This window comes from Eretmochelys imbricata, chromosome 2, assembly GCF_965152235.1.
Source record: "Eretmochelys imbricata isolate rEreImb1 chromosome 2, rEreImb1.hap1, whole genome shotgun sequence".
Classification (NCBI taxonomy): Eukaryota; Metazoa; Chordata; order Testudines; family Cheloniidae; genus Eretmochelys; species Eretmochelys imbricata.
The window spans coordinates 154,543,468-154,566,024 of NC_135573.1; the positions used below are offsets into that span (position 1 = coordinate 154,543,468).

Here is a 22,557-nt window from a genome sequence, read left to right on the forward strand (position 1 = left end):
GCTCTATCTTTTCCACCACTGTGAGAACTGCCCTGATAGAGACAAGGAAGTTCTGGTTTCATAGTGGCAGCAGAGTCTTGAACCCCAGAGGTTCTCTCTCTTTAGGAAGAGGGGAGACATTTGCATTTGGCTCCCCATTCTCTGGGTCAATGGGGGGAGATGGAAGAAAGGAATTCCACAATCCCACTGAGACTCCTCGATGGATGAAGGTAGCTCGACATGTACAATTTGTAACATGTACACAGAGAGGAGGAAACCACCTCTAGGGATGGAGTGAGAGTGGCCTCTTTATCTGTACTCCAGAGAGGGGTCCCAGAGCAGGGGAACACCATTTCTCTCACACAGTTGCACACCTAACATCAACTACCCCTAGAGCAGGTGAAGAAATGGCAGACAACACTCTAGGACTCCATCCCCAGAAAAGCAGACAGGCAATAAAAGAGAACTGGTCCTTGCTCAGACATGATGCACTACATCTTTTGAGCATATACATACTGCACGTGAAGACCACCACTGCCTCCCCTTTCTATCTGGAGAAGACTCCCTCAAGGTCCTGACCCCTCTCCTTCAGCTGTCAGATGCTGCCATCAAGTACCCCACTGTTTTCTAGGCTTGTTACAAAGGAAAGTGTTAGTAAACAGGTATAAATCACAGTATATTTTTGAACCAGGTTAATATAATGGCCAAGATCACAATGATTCAATTATTCTTGAAAGCATAAGACTTAAATATAACCATGCATAAAGGCGGCTATAATCAAATCTCCTTTCTGAAAGTGTCATGCTGCATTAAACTCATGTTTATAATTTACCTGTTTAGTCATTGCTTTTTCATTAATCCACACAACAGAAAGAAAACCAATGGTATGTATCTGTATGACGATTGTTAATTTATTCATTCTGGAAAACTTGCACAACCACCCTTGGCTTTTGGCCATCCCAATCTCACACACAACTTTTACACCACCATATGCCAGGCGAACCTGATCTCATGAACCACTAAAGCTAGATACAGTTACTTTGTCACTTTAGAAAGCTTGGAATCTCAGAAAGCCTTGTTTTTAGCCCTGGCTATTAGTAAGATATCTTTCTTATCTTTTACCTCCTGTCTTAGATCAGTGCCGTCTAAAGGGTAAACTTAAAATATGGTTCTATTGAACCACCTTTGTTTGCAGGTTTTTATACTGGACATTTTTTTTTAATTTTGAAAAAAATAAAGTAATTTGAACACTGTACCTGACTTAGAATGTTACAAGTAATAATGTAGGGATGGATAATCAAGCAGAGTTCAAGACTGGTTCAAAACTGCAGGTCATGGATGTGATACAAAATAAAGGTACTTTTCACAAGAAACTAAGTATTTCCTAATTTATTTATAATTTTCAATTCATGTGAAAAACTAAGCTTTTTAGTTTTTTAGAACTTGGGAACTTCTATATTTAAACATATGTACATACCAAGATACTAGAAAGTTAATTTTGTTTTAATAATCCAAGAACTGACTGCATCCAACACGATATTAACAGTAACTTCAAAACACGATTAACTAAACTTCTTCAATAAAAACAGAATATATCACTATTATATAGTGTGGACAAAGGCAAGGTGGAGGATGTTTTGTTGAACACTTTCTTGGAGTTTATATTCAACCGCATCTCTGCTTCTAAAATGAGCAATTTACCTGCTAATCTGTTTTTTCCAAGTTCCACAATATGCCAGTCTAGACAGACGATAAGAGGCTCCAAACAGCGAAGAGAGCCAGAAAATAAAATTAAAATCCATAGAACTTCACTCACTTATAAATGTGTAGGCTTAGTTGAATGTGCCAAGTTGTAAACTTCCCAAACAATAGTGAAGTAGTTCCATGCAGTAGAGAGTCTGAATTTATTTTAACGTGAGTGTACCATGTGAAAACTGCAGCAAAGCACAGATGATTTACACAGCTCTAAAAAGGGTGAGAAAGCATTTCCCTTTTGAAACAGAAGGCAACCATGCTCCAAAAGAGACTCTCTAGCTACTATGTGACAGCGGTCTTCCTTAAAGCACTCCATCACTCAATGGTCTGTAGAATCCTTAAAGGCTTGTGAATCTCTAGACATTCTGTTAAACAGGTTCTTTCAGGTAGAGGGGCAATGCACTCCTCCCAACTTCAGTGGAGAAGAGCTTCATTTATTTCAGAGGGACTGACACATAACAAGGGCAGGGAAACCATTTGAGATGTAGATGTGAGACATCAGTTCATGAAACTAATGAGTTATGACAACCAACTTATTTTTGATTGAACCTCCAGGAAGAGGTAGAGTCTGAATGACCCATCTGACCAAGCAAAGGGGAAATAAATAAACAGCGATTGAGAAGGTCACTAGAAAGTTTATCATCACTAAGCGTTCAAAGGGTGGGCCTCTGAAGGTGTTAAGAACTAGACTGAAGTTCAAAGTGACAGGAAGGAGGGGAGTACAACTGAGTTTTTGCTTCTGCTTTTCCACAGTTTCAAAGTCTATCTTGAGGTGGGACTCACTTTGCTACGGAAGGGTTCCAAATAGTACGCTGAAGCTGTAGTCATCCAAAACTCAGGACTTTGGGCAATCCAGCCTAAAGTAACCCAAGGAATTGTTGTCTCTAAATGCACTTAGCTGCCTCTCTTTGCACGAGTCCCAACACTAATAAATTGCAGAAGCAGCCTTCTGCATCGCTTGGTCAGAGAAGCCCTTTCCCCCTCATTTGTAATCCACTCAGAGTGTCAGAATGACAAACATATGAGTCCTCATGAAGTGGCAACACTGGAACAATAGATTGTGTCTGAAAGGAAGGAACAACTTTGACAGTGACATTGAGATTTGGACAAATTTGAGAGAGACAGATTCAGCCACTCTAAGATCTTTTCCTAGATCAGTCCAAGTCTACAATAATGACCTTCTATTCAACCCCATCTATTTTCTGCAGAGTCCTGTCAATCACTTGCAAAAAAGACATGTATTGATCAGGTTAAACTCCCATGAATGACTACATTATTAACTAACAATTCCCTTAATCAGGAGAAGATAGTTATCAACATGTATTTCTAGTATAACCGTTACCAATGAATCTATGTATCAAAGAATTTTTGCTTTACTACTGACTTCCGTAGTATCTGAACACTTCAGAAGTTTAAAAAAAAAAAAAAAAACACATTCTTCCATCCCCAACAGAAAGGAGTAAATTGCTGGAATGGCATACACAGTTTAAAATATTTTTTTAAACTATGAAATAATTGTGGGAAAGCTAAGGCTAAGAAATGAGTTCTGTATTTAGTCCAATCTGTGGTCATTCTCTCCTCTGTCAGCAAGTCTCACAATCTTGGTCCAGCTCTTGAGAAAGTTCTGTCTGTGTTCAGGGATCTTCCCCTAGTAAACAACACAATCACCATGTGCATTTGTAAATACACATTTTCCAGATGGTGAAAATAAGATACAGAGAGCTTAAGTGATTTGACCCAGGGTCACAAAGGAAGACTGTCACAGAAATGAAAATAGAATCCAAGGTCTCCTAAATCCTGTGCTTCAGTCACAAGAACATTCATCCTCTTCTCCTGATGTTGCACTATCAGTTTGACTCTTCTTTGCTTTGACCTTGGTTTCTATATTTTAAGTCAGAGAATATGCAAAACTAGCCTGGTCATGAGCTGTCAGAGTTCTCTCCACTAACAACTATCAACCATACACTGAAGCAGAAATAAGCCTCACCTCAAAAACCTTGCTTCTTTGATGACAGCTGCCCAATTGCGTAAGAGATGGAAGGAGAAGTAGGGGAGACTGCTGCAGAATTTATGTCTAGAAGATATATGATAATTTCAGATCTTAAGAAAATGAAAGGGCCCAATGGAGCTTTGATAGCATTGGCAAGCAACTAAGAAGCCAAAGCGATGTGGCCACTGAAAACTACACCCATGCAAATATGCCCAAATGAGCTGCTGTGACATTGTGCACTTGCAGGCATGTCCAAGCTAGACTGACGTCCCCTGCCTCAGAGTGGAAATCTGGGCCTTCCGATTAAGACCCAAAAATTTCAGTTCTTAAAGACCACTTATGCCACAATTGTGTAATTTTCCACATGACTGAACCCTACCCACAGCTAGGTGCAAGTCATCCATTTAACATATTTAAGGTATGAACAGACAAAAAAAATCCCTTCATGAAAGGTATCAAGACTAGCTGTCCCTGTCATGTGAGCCCATTGCCAGGGTCCCTTTTCACCTAATATTTCATTTTACATTGTATAGTTTCAAATGGTGATGCATGATTGTCAGTCTTAGCTTCTCAATTTACTCCTCCCGGCAGCTAAGATATCAACAAACATAGACCATTCTTCCACAATGAACAGAAGCTGATGTACTGCATCAGTCTCTCCATATGGTCTCTCTTCCCACTTACAAAACTTTTTCCTGAAGTTAAAATCGATGCACAAAAATTTACGAAGAAAAATCTAACAAAATTCGAAGGACACAAAAACCAACATTGAAATTTCACATAAAAAGGCTATGGGAGGGTGGGAAAGATCTGTATCAACTTATGAACTCTAGGTTGTACTAGGAATGAAGACAAGCCCGGACATCTCGAAGACAACCTATTATACTGCATTCAAACAACTGCCCGCCCCTATGTGAAGGCAGTTTGAATGCAGTAATAATAGGGTCCTGAAAAGGTGTTTAACACCTCATTGAAAGACTAACATCAAGAGACATCAACACTACAATTCGGAGCCACCAACTTTGTCTCTAAACTGCGCTGTTGGCCCACCCACATGAAACAATGGCTTTTCTACACAGGGGCCGGCAGGGAGACAGGCATGAAAGAGAGAGGACTCGGGGGTAGGCTGGAGCTTCTCACGTTTGGTACATAGTTCACAACAGACCCCTATTTAAGGACAGGTTTATGCTCTGCAGAGGGGGTCCAATCATCACCACACAAAAGGAATGGGAGGTGGAGATCTATGACCAGACTGAAATGCTGACAAGCCTCAGACTTGCAGGAGAGGTGAGATCAGAGATGGGGAGGGTGCGTCTCATGACACTTGGTTCTTTTCAAAGATCTCTGTTGAAAAAAAAAAACAAAAAACCTCTTGAATGCGTTCAGATTTAAAATCTCTATGGTTAAGAAATTCCTTTGCTAAGCCTGTGGTTCCTTACTTTCCTGCCATGCCGTCCCCAAAAGGGTTAAACTAGAAGCACAGGCTGCCCACAGCCAAGGCAGAACTCAGGTGAAGCAAGTAAAAGCAACTGACAGGTTTGGGAAGTCTCAGACACTGGTTTTGAAATATAGCGTGGCTGGGCAATGACATTGCACATCCCAAAGAAGGGTGTCAGGCAAGAGGTCTGAGCCTGGGAGTATGCCCTCTTGTCCCAGAGCTAGAAACAATGACTAGACTCTATCTGGACACATTTGGCTTAGAAGCATGTGGAATCCAGTGACTTGGTCCACTTGCAACAGACCGGTGATTAAACAATGGAGTACAGAGCCCTGTTGTAACAAAAGCAATCCACACAGTAGAGAAAAAAAATAGAGATTTATTTATTCTTGGCTTTAAGTAGATTTCAGAACATAATCTTAACTATGAAGCTGCTAATATGGCAATTCTCCTTCTGCAATTAAAAAAAAAAAAAAGATCATCATTGAGCTCCCACTGCTTTTTAGACATGGGTGAATTCAGTGCTCACGAAAGATGCTCTGGTGACTGGAAAACTAAATGCAGCAAGAGCAACAGTAATGCAAGCTTCCAGATGTTGCCGCCAATAGCGTGCCTCAGCTCTGACCTGGAGCAATCAACTAAAGGGGCTAAAAAAGTAGTTTGGCCTCCATGCAATTCTTGGCTTTTCAGGCTGCCAAATGCAGTGACAGTTTGGAACTGGAATGAGGACAAAAAGGAACTATAAAGTGGTACCATGTCATAAGTCAATTTCCAAACCTAAAGAAAAAAAAAAAAGAAGGGGAAAACCCAAAAACTGAGCAAAAAACAACTGAGTAACAAACAGCATGCCTCGGATTTTTTAATAAAATTATAAAGTTAGTGCATGAAACATAAGGCACATAAATATTTGGATTTTAGTAAGACACTTGACACAGAATCAACACTCCACTTTCAAAATTTATTAAAATTGGCATGGATAGAGACACTCACATAAATAAAAGAGTACTAAGTTCAGGGTGGGGAAGGAGAGGATGAGGAAGTACCCATAGAAACCTAAGTTAGATATGGTCCTATTTTACATCTTTATTACTGGAAACAGTTAACTCCATAATAAAATCTGCAGGTATAATCACCAATGGCGTACAAAGGAAACAGCTATTTAGAGAGTAGAAACGAACAGAAAAAAAAAGATTAATTTGGAGAAAATGCAAATTAGTGTTCAGAGTTGGGTGGGGTGTAATTGGGAACAGATATTCAATGGGAGAGAAATCTGGCAGCAATACTGAAGAAGAGCTGAGCAGTTGACAGCAAATTAGACACAAGTTTTATGCTAAAAAGGCAGAGGTGTCACATAGCAGTGAAACAACTGTCCTCTACATAGTTTTGATGCAACCACACCCAGAATACTGTACTCAGTTTAGAATGCTTCACTACTGATACATTCAAGAAAGTTCAGAGAAATGTAATCAAAATAATCTTAAAAAACAAAACAGGAGTACTTGTGGCACCTTAGAGACTAACAAATTTTTTTAAGCACAAGCTTTCGTGGGCTACAGCCCACTTCATCGGATGCATAGAATGGAACATATAGTAAGAAGATATACACACACATACAGAGAACATGAAAAGGTGGAGTAAGAGGCTAATTAATTAAGATGAACTATTATCAGCAGAAAGAGAAAAAAGAAACAACCCACCTTTGTAGTGATAATCAAGATGACCCATTTAGACAGTTGACAAGAAGGTGTGAGGATACTTAATATGGGGAAATAGATTCAATATGTGTAATGACCCAGCCACTCCCAATCTCTATTCAAACCCAAGTTAATGGTATCTAGTTTGCACATTAATTCAAGCTCAGCAGTTTCTCACTGGAGTCTGTTTTTGAAGCTTTTCTGTTACAAAATTGCCACCTTTAAGTCTGTTACTGAGTGGCCAGAGAGGTTGAAGTGTTCTCCTACCGGTTTTTGAATGTTATTCCTGATGTCAGATTTGCGTCCATTTATTCTTCTGCATAGAGACTGTCCAGTTTGGCCAATGTACATGGCAGAGGGGCAGTGCTGGCACATGATGGCATATATCACATTGGTAGATGTGCAGGTGAACAAGCTTCAGATAGTGTGACTGATGTGATTTGGCCCTATGATGGTGTCACTTGAATAAATATGTGGACAGAGCTGGCATCAGGCTTTGTTGCAAGGATAGGTTCCTGGATTAGTGTTTTTGTTGTGTGGTTGCTGGAGAGTATTTGCTTCAGGTTGGGGGGCTGTCTGTACGTGTGGACTGGTCTGTCTCCCAAGATCTGTGAGATTGCAGGATCATTTTTCAGGATAGGTTGTAGATCTTTGCTGATGCGCTGGAGAGGTTTTAGTTGGGGGCTGAAGGTGATGGCTAGTGGCGTTCTGTTATTTTCTTTGTTGGGCCTGTCCTGTAGTAGGTGACTTCTGGGTACTCTTCTGGCTCCGTCAGTCTGTTTTTTCAATTCAGCAGGTGGGTATTGTAGTTGTAAGAATGCTTGGTAGAGATCTTGTAGGTGTTTGTCTCTGTCTGAGGGGTTGGAGCAAATGCGGTTGTATCATAGAGCTTGGCTGTAGACAATAGACCATGTGGTGTGTCCTGGATGGAAGCTGGAGGCATGTAGGTAAGAATAGCGGTCAGTAGATTTCCGGTATAGGGTGGTGTTTATGTGGCCATCGCTTATTAGCACAGTAGTGTCCAGGAAATGGACCGCTTGTGTGGATTCGTCTAGGCTGAGGTTGATGGTGGGATGGAAATTGTTGAAATCATGGTGGAATTCCTCAAGGGCTTCTTTTCCATAAGTCCAGATAATGAAGATGTCATCAATGTAGAGCAAGCAGAGTAGGGACATTAGGGGATGAGAGCTAAGGAAGCGTTGTTCTAAGTCAGCCATAAAAATGTTGGTATACTGTGGGGCCATGCGGGTACCCATAGCAGTGCTGCTGACTTGACGGTATATATTGTTCCCAAATGTGAAATAGTTGTGGGTGAGGACAAAATAATCTAGGATCTTTAAAGAGGTTTAAGAAAATGCTAGCACCTTATACTTTTTCAGATAAATCTGAACCATGGAAAAACTGAACTATGGATTCAACTATATAATCTGGTGGGCTATAACTACTTTGCCAAACCTTCAGGAGCACGAATAGTAGCCTACGGCCATATCACACACACACACAAAAAAACACATTAGTTTACACTTTACATGAGTTCCTTAGACTACATAGACTTTTATCCCTAGCCTTAAAGAATAAATTTTGCAGTTCTGTTATTAGCTATTAAGATGCAAATCACATATAAAGAGCGCACACACAGACGTTTCATCAGAGTGCTCAAAGGTTTTCTCCATCAATCTTGTGCACTGGGTTAGTGGAGGAAGAACATCCTACATTTTGAGAGGATTGGTTAAGATCCAATGCATCACTTGGTATGAACCGTAAGTTAAAATGTATTTCTTCAGCTATCTATGCAATCTATACAATCCAGAAAAAAAAAATGTCTGGATTTTCACTGAGAGATGAAGCTAGAAATTCTACTGCAGAATAAATTGCTGAGTTTGACAAGGATTATTTCCAGGACCTCTCTATTTCCAGAAGAAAAAACTTGAGAAGCCTGATCAGCTTCCCTAAGCAGGCTCAGTTCTGAGTTTTCTTGCACCTTCTCACTCGGTCATGAGCAATCATCACTAAGGGCTTGTCTACACTTGAAACTCTACAACAGCACAGTTGCAGTAGCACTTCAGTGTAGACACTACCTATGCCAACTGAAAGGGTTCTCCCATTGGCATAAGTAATCCACCTCTTCCATTGACCTGGTGCTGTCTACACTGGGAATTAGATTGGCCTACATCATCGTTCAGGGCTATGAATTTTTCACACCCCTGAATGACATAGCTGTGTCAACCTAACTTCTTGGTGTAGACCAGGCCTAAGTCCAACAGAGGTTCTCTGTCCTCCACAGCTGAAGTAATACAAGTGTCATTCCAAACTGACTCCAAAGTTCACTTACCCTATGTTTCTTCCACTATTCAGGATGTTTTAGCAGTAGGTTTTGTTGCCGAGACTTGAACTTTCAAGAAAATGCTAACGTACAAACGCTAAGTCAGGAACTGTAGTGGAAACCAACTATGGCTAACACATCTTACCATATGATGGAGTGTTTACTTACTTTAACCCAGAACCTAGCTATTATCAGGCATGAACAACTGCACCAAATATCTGTCACGGTGTTGCCCACTTGAAAATTAGACTTCTGCCTCAGCAACTGGGCAAGAAAACTTGGTGACACATTTAAGTGTGTCCTCTCCATCAAGAATAAGTGGCTGATGCATATAACAATTTTATTGTATTAATATTAATTATTTATAAAAGCTACAATGAAAGCCACTGTTTATGCACTATTCATAGCTTTAGCACGAATCTAGATTGGGAGCATTTTCTTTCTTGCTTTTAGGTTTGTTTGTTTGTTTTTTTCCCTGCTATCTTATTTTTTTCCCCTTAATAGATGCTTCCATGTACTGTTTCATGAGGGTCCAAAGGAATTCGGGTAGAGACTTGGTACTCTTCTTCTGGTATCTAGAACTGACAACTGACGGTAAGCATTTGGGATGTCTCCTGGAGAAATTGTAACTCTTCAGTTTTCCTTTGTGTATTTTATATGTCATGGTCTTCACTTTCAGTCTGCCAGCTGAGCACTGAATAACGGTTTTGCTAACAAAACCCTGTCCAGCCTCAGAATTCTGATTCTCAGAAGTCAAAAGCCAGTAACTGAACTGAAGCACTTCCAGTTCCATTTTGACAGTATATTAAAAACAAAACATTTTACAAAGCACCTTTCATAGAATTTCTCAATTAGTTCATTCACAAAGAGAAATAAAAGTGATTATGACTGGTCATCAGCCCAGGGTAAGAACCCTCCTGTGACTTGGTCAGGCCTTCTGAGCAATGTTACTAAATTGATAAACACCAATTACACACACTAGAACTAAACAATATATCAGAAGTTTCTGTATTAATTCTATCCTTGGATGGCAAGATTTATTAGAAGAAAAATAACTTGCAACTGTACAGGTTACGACAGATACTCTATTGAAAACAGCTAGATTCCTTTTCCTATAACACCCATCCTAGACTGCTGCAGCATGCTAATGGCATTATATTTAACAGAGAAAGCACTTTTATTCCAAATCTCCATTCTGCATAGTTTATATCAGAAGAGAGTTGACAGTTTTTCAAAGAGACATTAAGGGCCCAAGAGCAAACTATCCCACTGCATAGGAAAGACAGGAAGTATGACAAGAAACCACACTGGCATAACCAGGAGATCTTCAATTATCTGAAGCTCAGAAAAAGAATCCTACAAAAGTGGAAACTAGGCCAAATTTCAAAGTATGAAAAGAAACAAATAGCACAAGTATGTAGAGAAAGGCCAAGACACAAAACGAGATTAAACTAGCTAGAAACAAAGGGTAACAAGAAAATACTCTACAAACACACTAGAAGCAAGAGGAAGACCAAGGACAAGGTAGGCCTGTCACTCAATGGGGGGGGACGGGACGGACAATAACAGAGAATGTGGTAATGGCAGAAGTGCCAAATGATTTTTTTGTTTTAGTTTTCCCCAAAAAGCTTAGTAGCAATTAGACACCTAACAGTGAATGCCAGTTAAAATGAGGCAGGATCAGAGGCTAAAATAGGGAAAGAACAAGTTAAAAATTAGACAAGTTAAATGTCTTCAAGTCATCAGGGCCTGATGAAATACATTCTAGAATACTCAAGGAGTTGAATGAAGAGAGATATCTGAGCCATTAGCGATTCTCTTCAAAAACTCATGGAAAATGGGAGAGATTCCAGAGGACTGGAAAGGGGCAAATATAGCACCAATCTATAAAAAAGGAAATAAGGACAGCCCAGGGAATTACAGACCAGCCAGTTTAACTTCAGTACCCAGAAAGATAATGGAGCAAATAATTAAGCAATCAATTTGCAGACACCTAGAAGATAAAAGGATCATAAGTAACAGTCACCATGTATTTGTCAAGAACAAATTGTGTCAACCAACCTAATAGCTTTCTTTGATAGGGTAACAAGCCTTGTGGATGGGGGGAAAGTGGGGATGTGGTATATCTTGACTTTAGTAAGGCTGTTTATGCGGTCTAGTATGACCTTCTCATAAACAAACTAGGGAAATACAACCTAGATGGAGCTAGTAGAATATGGGTGCATAACGGGTTAGAAAACCATTCTCAGAGAGTAGTTATCAGTAATTCACAGTCAAGCTGGAAGGGCATTTCAAGTGGGGTCCTGCGGGAATCAGTGATAGATCCGGTTCTGTTCAATATCTTCATCAATGATTTTGATAATGGAATAGAGAGTACACTCAAAGTTTGCAGAGGATACCAAGCTGAGAAGGGTTGCAAGTGCTTTGGAGGATAGGAGTAAAATTCAAAATGATATAGACAAACTTCAGAAATGGTCTGAAGTAAACAGGATGAAATTCAATAAGGACAAATTCCAAGTGCTCCACTTAGGAAGGATCAACTGCACACATACAAAATGGGAAATGACTGGCTAGGAAGGAGTACTGTGGGAAGGGATCTGGGTGGCATAGTGGATCACAAACTAAATATGAGTCAACAGTTAAACACTGTTGCAAAAAAAAGCAAACATCATTATGGGATCAGCAGGAGCACTGTAAGCAAGACACGAGAAGTAATTCTTCTGCTCTACTCCACGCTGATTAGGCCTCAACCGAAGTATCGTGTCCAGTTCTGGGCACATTTGAGGAAAGATGTGGACAAATCGGAGGAAGTCCAGAGAAAAGCAACACAAATTATTAAAGGTCTAGAAAACGTGATCTATGAGGGAAGATTGAAAACATTGTGTTTGTTTAGTCTTGAAAAGAGAAGAGAAGACAGAGGTGGGAGACGATAACACTTCTCAAATACATAAAAGGTTGTTACAAGGAGAGGGGTTAATTATTCTTGTTAATCTCTGAGAATAGGGCAAGAAGCAATGGGTTAAAATGGCAGCAAGGGAGGTTTAGGTGGGACATTAGGAATAATTTCCTGTCAGGGTAGTTAAACACTGGAATAAATTGCCAAGGGAGGTTGTGGAATCTCCACCATTGGAGATTTTTAAGAGCGGGTTAGAAAAACACCTGTCAGGAATGGTCTAGATAATATTTACTCCTGCCATGAGTGCAGGGGACTGGACTAGATGACCTCTCAAGGTCCCTTCCAGTCCTATGATTCTATGATATTGTTGGTCCCATCACAGAGAATCCACTGCCACAAGTTAGCTCACTATCCCCAACACTGCGGGAGGGTAAAAAGAGAAAATTGCGATCTCTCCCAGAGCAGTCAGAATTTGCTGTTGTTGCCCACCTGTCAAGGGGAAAGAGAAAAGGGTTTTCAAAGGAAGACACGTTTTGGAGGTAAGAAAGGAAAAAACTGGGTGTTGTTAGAAAGCAAGCAAGCAAACTAATAATTTCTGGTGGGGGAGAAAGGGAAGAAAGAGGTCTCACATTAGAAGCAAGTAGGGTATGAGGAAAAAATGATACATGAGTAAAGTATCATGAAGTTAGTATCAAGTAGGCAACCAGTGGCTCTCACATCTCAAGCAAACTGAATCTGGCTCTTCCATATTCCACAACAAACCAGAGGCAAGAGTGGGGATATTTTTTCTTCATTTTGATACCACAGACCCATTATCAGCTGGATACTCTCTCTTCATTGGATTTCTGAAATGGATTTCATATCACCCCACAACTAAATGTCATTTTGAGGTAGCACAAAAGGAGTGCACTGACACCACTTCTCCACCATCCATTATGATACACATACTAGAAGGTAGGTCAAACAAGGTTTGTATTTAGAATAGCTAAAATGGAACACTAAAGCCCCAATGCTGCAAACAGACATTTGCTTAACTTTACTCACATGCTTGAAGTTAAGCATGTGCATATTCACACAATAGCGGCCTAAAAAGTACTGAGGACTGAGTTTCTGACTTTTGTAAGGTCTGAGGTCTTTTTCTGCAGCAAAAGCAGCAGCAAGAGTAAAAACAGCAGCTACGACCTAAGTTGCAGAGAGCCACATCCTCAGGTTCCATCAATTGCATCAGAACAGTGTAATATCGGGCTGTTAAGAAGGTGTTCCTGTCCTGATCGTACCCACTATCACCAGATAAAGAAACAGATGTTAAGATGTTTAAAGAAAACTTTGATAACTTTCTGTCTGGCAAGAAACCACTTATCAACAGTTGTGATTGTAAAATCCATACTTCTCTATTGTTTTGCTATTGTTCACCTGTATGCTCCTGTCTGGTTTTTAATTAGTTCTGTCTGCTGTGTAAACTGGTTTCGCAACATTTCAATTGACTCTTGTACGTAGGGGGTAATGGGCTAGGATTGGTTAAAGAATTGTTTCGTAATGTGCTTGGATTGCTTTGTAGTATTTTAGTTTAAAATGATTGGTTAAAGTATAGCTAAGTAGGACCCAAGTTTTAACTATATAAACTGGGGTCCAAAAGGAAGTTCTTTGGAACCTAACTCCAAAACACAGCCCAAGATGAGAGTGGCCAAAACCATCACACCCCGCCGACCATACCATACAGAAGCTGGAGCCCCGGAAAACCTGATCCTGACTGGCCACCAGGAAAAGTTTGTCCCCCTTATTGGGAGTGGAGAGCACTGTATGCTTAGTGTCTGTATTCTGTTGATCAACTGTTAATAAATATAGGTTAAGAATATTACTGTGTAACGCTGTTTCACTGGGAAAAGGTCCTGCAAATCAGCAGAAGGTTACGCCCTGTGCCCAGGACAGGTAAGAGTGAATGCCTTATGTCCTGAGCCCAGGACAGGAAAGGATGGGGTTCCTAAATTTATAGGGTTATGCCTGGAGCCCCCAGTATGGTAAAGGTGGGGTGCCCTAGATTCTGTGTGTAACACCTTATACCGTCCACAATCAGTTACTCTAGCAAAGACTTGTCCCTTCATTACTAGTCAGTTTTAAATTGCATGTTAAGTATTAGTCAGGCAATGGGATGTTTCTAATAAATTAGTAACTGCTGGGAAGTTGAAAGCCTAATTAATTATTTCAGTACTTTAATCTTTTTCCTCAGTGTTATTCTTTCATAATGATTTTTTTAAGAAGTGAAAATGGTGGTAACACTGTATCAGCAAATTTAAGAGACTGCCTGTAGAGCAATTGCAATTCTTTTTGTTTTCAAAAATTTTGCATTATATTACTAATAAGCAACAGACTCAATACAATTAAAAGCAAGTAAAGGAGGTGAGGGACAACACTTAAGTTAGACAACTGATTTGTGAAGCTGTAATAAATAAATAAAAAGTCCATTCTTTGAGAAAGGATATAAAGAAAGTCTCCCAACTGGATATTAAAGTCTTTTTAAAATGAAAGGTTTTTTTTCCTGGTCTGAGGAAAACCCAACTTTAAGAACAAACTTGAAGTTCACACTTCTGAGACAGCCAGAGACCAGGTGAGTTTGACAGCTAGAGACCATGTTTGATTTCTAGTAGTACAGGAGGGAAAGAAGGTCACTAAAAGTGCCATTAAGATGGCATCACTCACTAAGGCAGCTCTTATTGCCAAGCAAGAATGCAGTCTGATGACACCAGACAGAAGTAACAGAAGAAAAAACATTAGCCACTGAAGTTCTATTATTATAAAGTTCTGTAATCTTAGACTATCCGAGAAAAGACTGACAACTGTTCAGTTAACCAAGAGTATGAGAACTGCAGAACCTGGCTAACAACTTTGAAACCTTTCTGATTTACAGTACTTTCTAGTAGGAAGTTACCTACTTATATCAAATTATAACAGCAACTTTCCTATTCTTGGTTTTATTTATGATTATTATATTTAAACCCTTACATAAAAATGCAAATAATGTTCCTTTGTAACTAGAGTTAGTTATTTCTAATTTATAACCACACTGGAGTTTTTCTCCAAATTTAAGCTCAGTTGCATGGAACCTGGGAAGTTGAGCCAGATTTTCTTTTTAAATTGCAGAGAAAAAAGACTTTGCAGGTCAAGCAACCTTAAATACACACAATTCACAATACGCGCACATTAACTTCACTTAAAAGTTAAATTGTAAATATAGCTGCATTTCAAAAAAATAATGTTCATTGTGTACATTTAACAATTTTAACAATGTTTGAAAAGGCTCAAAATACCAGCATTGGACAATTTTCTGGGGATTTCGTTTTCAGAAAAATTGAATTGCAAATTACACAAGCATTCAAAACTTTTTTTAAAAACAATTACTCACAATAAGTTTACAGAACATTTAGAAGTGTGAAGTTTATACACAAGACATTAAAATCACATTAGATTACCTTTTTATGTTTTGCTCCACGGAAGTGTGACTGAAGACTTATAGAACTCATACATGGAACTTTACAAACCTAAAGAAATTAATTACATTCAGTTACGCTACAGCCAACTTTAGTATAAAAATACTGTTGTGCAAACACAGCAAATGGGCCTGCAGTTATGGATGAAAACCTTTCATTATATTTTACTATTTTAAGAAACTGGTGAAGGCTTCTTTGAGGAAGGCTTGTGTGAGAAATTTAAAGTAAGACACCAGTGAGTGACAAAGAGTAGTACATAACTAATCACATTAAGCCTACTTAGACATCTGGAAAGTGAAGATATTAAAAATAGCACCAGATCTGTGTAAACTGTTTAAGAAGATTTAAAAAAAAAAAAAAAAAAAAGAGAGACTTCTGTCAATGAACTAGTTTCTGGAATCCCCCCCGATTTTTGACAGTATCCTTTTAACTCAGTAGTTTCCACACTGTTCTGCAGAGTATTGGTGGGTGGTCTGTGCTGAAATAGATGATCACATCATGCAAAGTCATGGAGAAGGAGCTGGAAACAAGAAGGACTGTAACACCAACACAATAATTATCATAAGATCTCACAGTATCATCAGTACAAGGTCAGCACAAAAATTGTTTACTGTTAACACAAAACAATGACTGAAGGAAGACATCAAACCTATTATTTCCTGCTGTTTTAAGGAACAGCAGCTCAAACAAGCAGAAAAAAGTGGGCAGTTGACGCCTTGGTTTCTTGATACATATATGCTGGATCTCTTCCTCCTGATGCAGATACTCTGCCTCATTTTGTCGGAGGTGATGCCTCACCCAAGGAACTCCATCAGAGCGGTAGAAAACGTGTAAAAACTTCACATAATTCAGCAAAATCAATTTATTGGATTTAGCCTGACACTTTGAGGGTGTTAAAATGCAGCACATGACTCTATAGAGCAGTGGTCTCCAACCTTTTTACGCCCAAGATCACTTTTTGAATTTAAGGGCAACCCAGGATCTATGCCACCCTTTCCCCAAGGCCCCTCCCCACACTCACTCTCCCCCCCTACTCACTTTCACTAGGCTGGAGTAGGGGGTTGGGGGGGGGGGCCTCTGGGCTGGCCCTGGGACAGGGGGGTTGGAGTGCAGGAGGGAGTTCAGGGTGCAAGCTCTGAAACGGGGCTCAGGGCTGAGGTTCGGGGAGCTGGCTCCAGGATGGGGCTCAGGGCTGGGGTGCGGCCTCCCGCCCGGTGGAACTTAGATTGGGCAGCTCCCGGTTGGCAGCACAGCAAGGCTAAGGCAGGCTCCCTGCCTACCCTGGTCCCATGCCGCTCCCGGAAGGGGCCAGCGCGCCGCTAGGGGGAACGGGGGGCACATGGCTCCGTGCGCTGCCCCTCTCTGCAAGCACTGCCCCCGCAGCACCCATTGGCCACAGCTCCCCATTCCCAGCCAATGGGTGCTGTGGGGGCAGTGCTTCCAGAGAGGAGCAGTGTGCCGAGGGAGAACCCTGTCCCTGAACCCCGGGGGCTGCACTGGCTTCTTCCAGGAGCAGCGTGAGCCTAGGACAGGCAGGGAGCCTACCTTAGTGGCAGCCCTGCTTCACCACCAGAGATCGCAATTGACCGGTTGGTGACCACTGCTGTATGGTCAACATGGACACTAACACTACACAAATAATACACAACCAGGACTCTATTCTGGGTCAGTTGAGGCTGAAGCCTTTCTAGGTTGGATTCTTATCTGATTAAGGAGAAAGTTTGAAGGACACAAGACGACTTCAGGCACTCTCTAGGATTCAAGCGTTCATTGCTGAGGAAATCTTGCAGTCAAGTCAACTGTGGACCTTTTTTAATCAGAATCATACTTATCCTTGAAAGACTCCAATTATCTCCAATTTCTCCTGAAGCAACTTGGGTACAAGTATAAAAAAGGATCGCATGTTACAAAGTAGATGCCTTAATCCAGAAAGTGGAGAAGCCATCCTAGACCTATTTTCTAATTAGGAGGAAATGAATTGTGCTAACACTGATCACAAGCTACTTCAGTTCAGCACCTTAAGAAACAGGTTCATGGTACACAGCAGGACCAGGTTATTAAGATCATACCCCCTCACTTTAAGAAATTAAATATGGGGCCTTACTAGAAGTGCTTAACACTCTGTTTTTTTCAACACAGCTGGGGCAGGGATCAACACTTAATTACTCCTGTTGTCACAGATCTAATTTTATGTTTGCTTTCTGACTCTCTTGCAGGCTACCAGCATCATCCACATTAGTGAAAAGTTACCTGGTTCTTGCACTTTGACCCCTAGGGGCTAGCAAGTGAAGATGATAATACTGCACCATATAACAGACCTACATTCAGGAGTAAAATGTACTCACTATATCACACAAAACTATGTTATATAATCCATACTTTAAAAAACCACCAAGAAATCCACTCACCTCACAATAAAATATCTTTTTCTCAGATTCTTGTTTAACATCCTCTGGTTTAGCATCATCCACATTGGTGGTGCTCATCTTGTAAAAATGGATCAGAGCACTTTAAAAAAAAAATGAATTCACATCTTATTTACACATTTATTTTTCAGCTTAAAACTAGTAGTGGAAGAATACCTATATGTAAATTATTAGAAACTTGAACTGTAGGAAACATCTGAATAGAACCTCTAACACAAAGCAAAAGCATTTTCTACGGTGGTCTTAACTATGAAATATTTTTACCACAAAAACAAGGATGAATATTTAGTTAAAGTCCAGTAAGCTACTGAAAGCAATTTGATCCTACTGTATCTTAGACACATATGCTTCTTTTTAGTTATCTGTAGTTTTATGGTTTACAAACTTTTACATGTCGAAACAAGGAACACAATTTGAATTCATTTTCTTTAAAATGCTTAACTGCTCTATCACCACGCTTGCTTCAGTTATATCGGGGCTTTTCCGAACACAGAAGATACACCACTTTTTTAGTTAAAGGTGTGACAGTTAAACCTATTTAGTTAAAACTGGTGCCACTTTGTGTCTGGACACTCATCACACGTGCAAGCTAAACTAATAAAAAACAGGTTTAAATTGATGATCTAATATGTACCATTCAAGTGTTAATGTCAATATGATAAAATTCTAAGTTTGCTCACTAGAAAAAGTACATTACCTATTGCTATACTAGCTGAAAATTTATTTCAGTTCCATGTAAATATCTGTGGTGCCTATGTTTTTCTATATCTCACATTCAACCTGTTTTCACACAACTGTGTGCCAAATTATCTGCATTTTATTCTGTTTTATTGACATCAGTAAAAGTATCAGGTATGCGTTACAGTTAAGGTGATCACCTGCATAACTGGCAATTCCTAATAGCTTTCAAGCCCAAGGCAGAAAAACAAATTATAAACAGAAAGTTATAACTTCCCCTGTTTCTTTTCAACTCCAATCCTTTTACACTTTCCTCTATATTAGAAGTGAGGTAATGATTTGTAAATACCACTATTACTCAGCATTAATAAATTTAGCCATAATTAATCAGGCTTAATAAATCCTGTCTTCTCAATGAAGAAACATTAACAAAGTCAATTCAGAAGTACACTGAACGACTAGATTTGAAACATTTTCACTGTTTGATGGTTAACAGAAAACAAGAATTATCATTCATTCACTGAAACCAAAGCTAACCAATCTGCCAGGGGACACCTCCCTGCCCCATGGCAAGGAAAAACTAGTTAGCTGGAGATGGTGACAGTTACCTTCCACCACCATGGCAAGGCTGGGACCAAGATATCAGTCCAGCACATTTGAGTGGTGGCAGAGATCACAGGCATCCCCCCACAGGACTGTGACAGTGGAGAGTGGGTAGCTACACTACAGCAGGTTCATGGGGCACCACTATTACCATGGTTCTCCGGAGGCGTTAAGCAGGCCCAGAGTACCAGCACAGAGAACAAAGTGCTGGGGAGTGGAGAGTGTCCTCCTTTCCAACCCCTGAGTTATACAGTAATATAAAAAGGCCATAGTCACCAGCTGGGGGAGAGAAGGAGAGTAGAACACAGAGCCTCAGGCCAGAAAAGATGAGAGGGTGGCAGAGGAACGTGGGTGCTGCAGAGACAAGAGCCACTATAAGCTACAAGACTGACAACAATACAGTCCCTCCCGTGCCCTACGCCCCATACCTTCTCCCCCATACCTTATCTCCCAGCCCCTTCCCCGGGCCCTGCCCCCCAAGCCCTTCTCCCCCATACCTTATCTCCCAGCCCCTTCCCCGGGCCCTGCCCCCCAAGCCCTTCTCCCCCATACCTTATCTCCCAGCCCCTTGCCCGTGCCCTGCCCCCAAGCCCTTCTCCCCCATACCTTATCTCCCAGCCCCTTGCCCGTGCCCTGCCCCCAAGCCCTTCTCCCCCATACCTTATCTCCCAGCCCCTTGCCCGCGCCCTGCCCCCCAAGCCCTTCTCCCCCATACCTTATCTCCCAGCCCCTTCCCCGGGCCCTGCCCCCCAAGCCCTTCTCCCCCATACCTTATCTCCCAGCCCCTTGCCCGTGCCCTGCCCCCCAAGCCCTTCTCCCCCATACCTTATCTCCCAGCCCCTTGCCCGGGCCCTGCCCCCCAAGCCCTTCTCCCCCATACCTTATCTCCCAGCCCCTTGCCCGGGCCCTGCCCCCCAAGCCCTTCTCCCCCATACCTTATCTCCCAGCCCCTTGCCCGTGCCCTGCCCCCCAAGCCCTTCTCCCCCATACCTTATCTCCCAGCCCCTTGCCCGGGCCCTGCCCCCCAAGCCCTTCTCCCCCATACCTTATCTCCCAGCCCCTTGCCCGCGCCCTGCCCCCCAAGCCCTTCTCCCCCATACCTTATCTCCCAGCCCCTTCCCCGGGCCCTGCCCCCCAAGCCCTTCTCCCCCATACCTTATCTCCCAGCCCCTTGCCCGTGCCCTGCCCCCCAAGCCCTTCTCCCCCATACCTTATCTCCCAGCCCCTTGCCCGTGCCCTGCCCCCCAAGCCCTTCTCCCCCATACCTTATCTCCCAGCCCCTCGCCCATGCCCTGCCCCCAAGCCCGGCTGAACTCCCTCCCAGCCCAGGCAGATGAGACTAGGGCGCCCCAGACCCACTCTCGCTCTCTGCCCGCTCCACTCACCGGCCGTCGCCGGGACGCTCCCGAGGAAGACACCAGCGACAGTGCCTCAGGGAATGCGCAACTACATCCGGGACCCCAACTCGAAACGTCACTTCCGCCCCTAACGGCGGGACCCGCGAGACTGAGCACGATTATGGTACATGAGACGGAAGGGGGGAGGGATTGACAGCCAGACTCCCTGCCAGCTAATGAGAGAGAGTCTTACAACCAGCCAATAGGAGGGGGAGAGAGGAAGGCTCTAACCAATAGCAAGAGCGGCATCTCGGGCCGCTGTTTGTTGCGGCAACAGTTGGGGCGGGGGCGGGTCCAGGGTGCCTTCCCGTCGCGGGGCCCGGAAGCGGGTCTGTCTGTGGCCGCCCGCTCCGCATCGAGACGCCTCCATGCCCAGGCGGGCTCCGAGCGGGGCGGCGGCCTGCACTGGTGTGTCTCTGCCCGGCCGCTCTGACGCAGACCGGAGACGGGGGCCGCAGCTCTGGCTCGCTGGGTCCCCCTCGGTAACGCTGTACCGGGCGCGCCCAGCGGGCTTTCGGTCACTGCTGGCTCGGCTGGCCAGGCTCTGCTGCCCTTTCCCACGGAGCCCTTCGGGTGGGCAGGGGTCTTGCTCTCCTGACGCGCTGCTCCCCCGTGAGGGGGTGCGCACGCTGGCCCCGCTTTACTGACAGCCCTTTGGCGCAGAAACTGCCGTCGGTGATCAGACACACAGAGAAATCGGTTCTGGGCAGCCCGCCTCAGAAAGTGTTCAACCTTATTACATTACTATTGCTGTGTGTGTTGGTATACAAATATGGCCTGGCTCCCTGCCAGGGGATAGAAAAGCAACAAAGACGTCTCAGATTCATCTTGCCCTTGTGCAGTTTGAATTTCCCACTTAGTAAGAGCTGTTGTTTTGCTAATTTGACTGTAGACTTTTTATTCTTTCAAGAGAAAAGATACATGAAAAATAATAAATACGTTTTCATTTAAAAGTAAATGTTTATCATCAAATGCTTAATTTTACATTTCTCAACGGTATTAAATGCAAACTATAATTAAAGAAATACACATGAAAGCTCTAAAAGTGGTGAAAAAGTACAAAATTACATTCTAGTACACATATTAAAAATGAAGAAAATATAGTAACTTCATTTTAATGAAACATTTTTTCTTTCTGAAGAAAATTCCAAGATAAAAAATATACATTTTCTTGCCTGCTTTTAATTAGCTTGCTATTGATACAGTATTTCAGTCCATTACAATTGTTGTATGCAAAGCAGCATAATATATACTATTTTAAGACAACATATTATCAAAAGATTACTGTTTACACTTCATTTTCTTACAAGAGTTTAATTTTCCCAGACTAAACATTTAAGGCACAATTTCAAAAGTCTGTTCTACCCATATTTACATGTGTAAATAGGTATTGTCCAGAGAAAATGATTAGATGGTATAGTTACCTGAATTTTATACGTAAATGCCCATTTTTGCACACAAATGTGTTTCTTGGCATCCACAAATTGGTACTTTTACAAATAATACGAGTGCAGTTAAGGATCCTTTTTTCAAAATTGTATCCCTGAAAATCTGAGACCATGTGATACCCTTTTGAAGAAAAAAGTGCTTAGGCTAAAAATGTTGGTAGAAGGCTATGTTCTGTGGATATGATCTTGCTCCACTGGGTCTTTTGAATTCACTGGTTGTGGGATTGGACCTTATTATGGCAGCAGAACTTCTACCAAACTGTATCATTCTTTGATGATCTGTGTGAGTGTTTTTTGTTTTGTTTTATACCCGTAAGTAACATGTAGCCAAAAGATAGTCTCTTATGTATGGCTAGATTTAAACACTTTTTCATAGTTCTTTATGATTTGTGCCAATCCTAAAACATACAGTGGCCTTCCTGAAAATACATATAATGCATTATTT

General features: G+C 41.8%; 1 protein-coding gene across 1 annotated transcript in view; it reads right to left on the minus strand.

The window, feature by feature from the left end:
* LOC144261378 (uncharacterized) overlaps window positions 1-20,776 on the minus strand; it is a 62,456-nt gene extending 41,680 nt beyond the window's left edge. Inside the window, exons 1-4 of the mRNA XM_077810855.1 lie at window positions 20,653-20,776; window positions 19,544-19,621; window positions 17,969-18,068; window positions 15,543-15,611 (exon numbers count right to left, since the gene is read on the minus strand). Coding sequence (XP_077666981.1) covers window positions 15,543-15,611; window positions 17,969-18,046 — 147 coding nt within the window. The 5' untranslated portion in view covers window positions 18,047-18,068; window positions 19,544-19,621; window positions 20,653-20,776. The remainder of the gene's footprint in view (window positions 1-15,542; window positions 15,612-17,968; window positions 18,069-19,543; window positions 19,622-20,652) is intronic.
* Window positions 20,777-22,557: the final 1,781 nt, after the last annotated feature.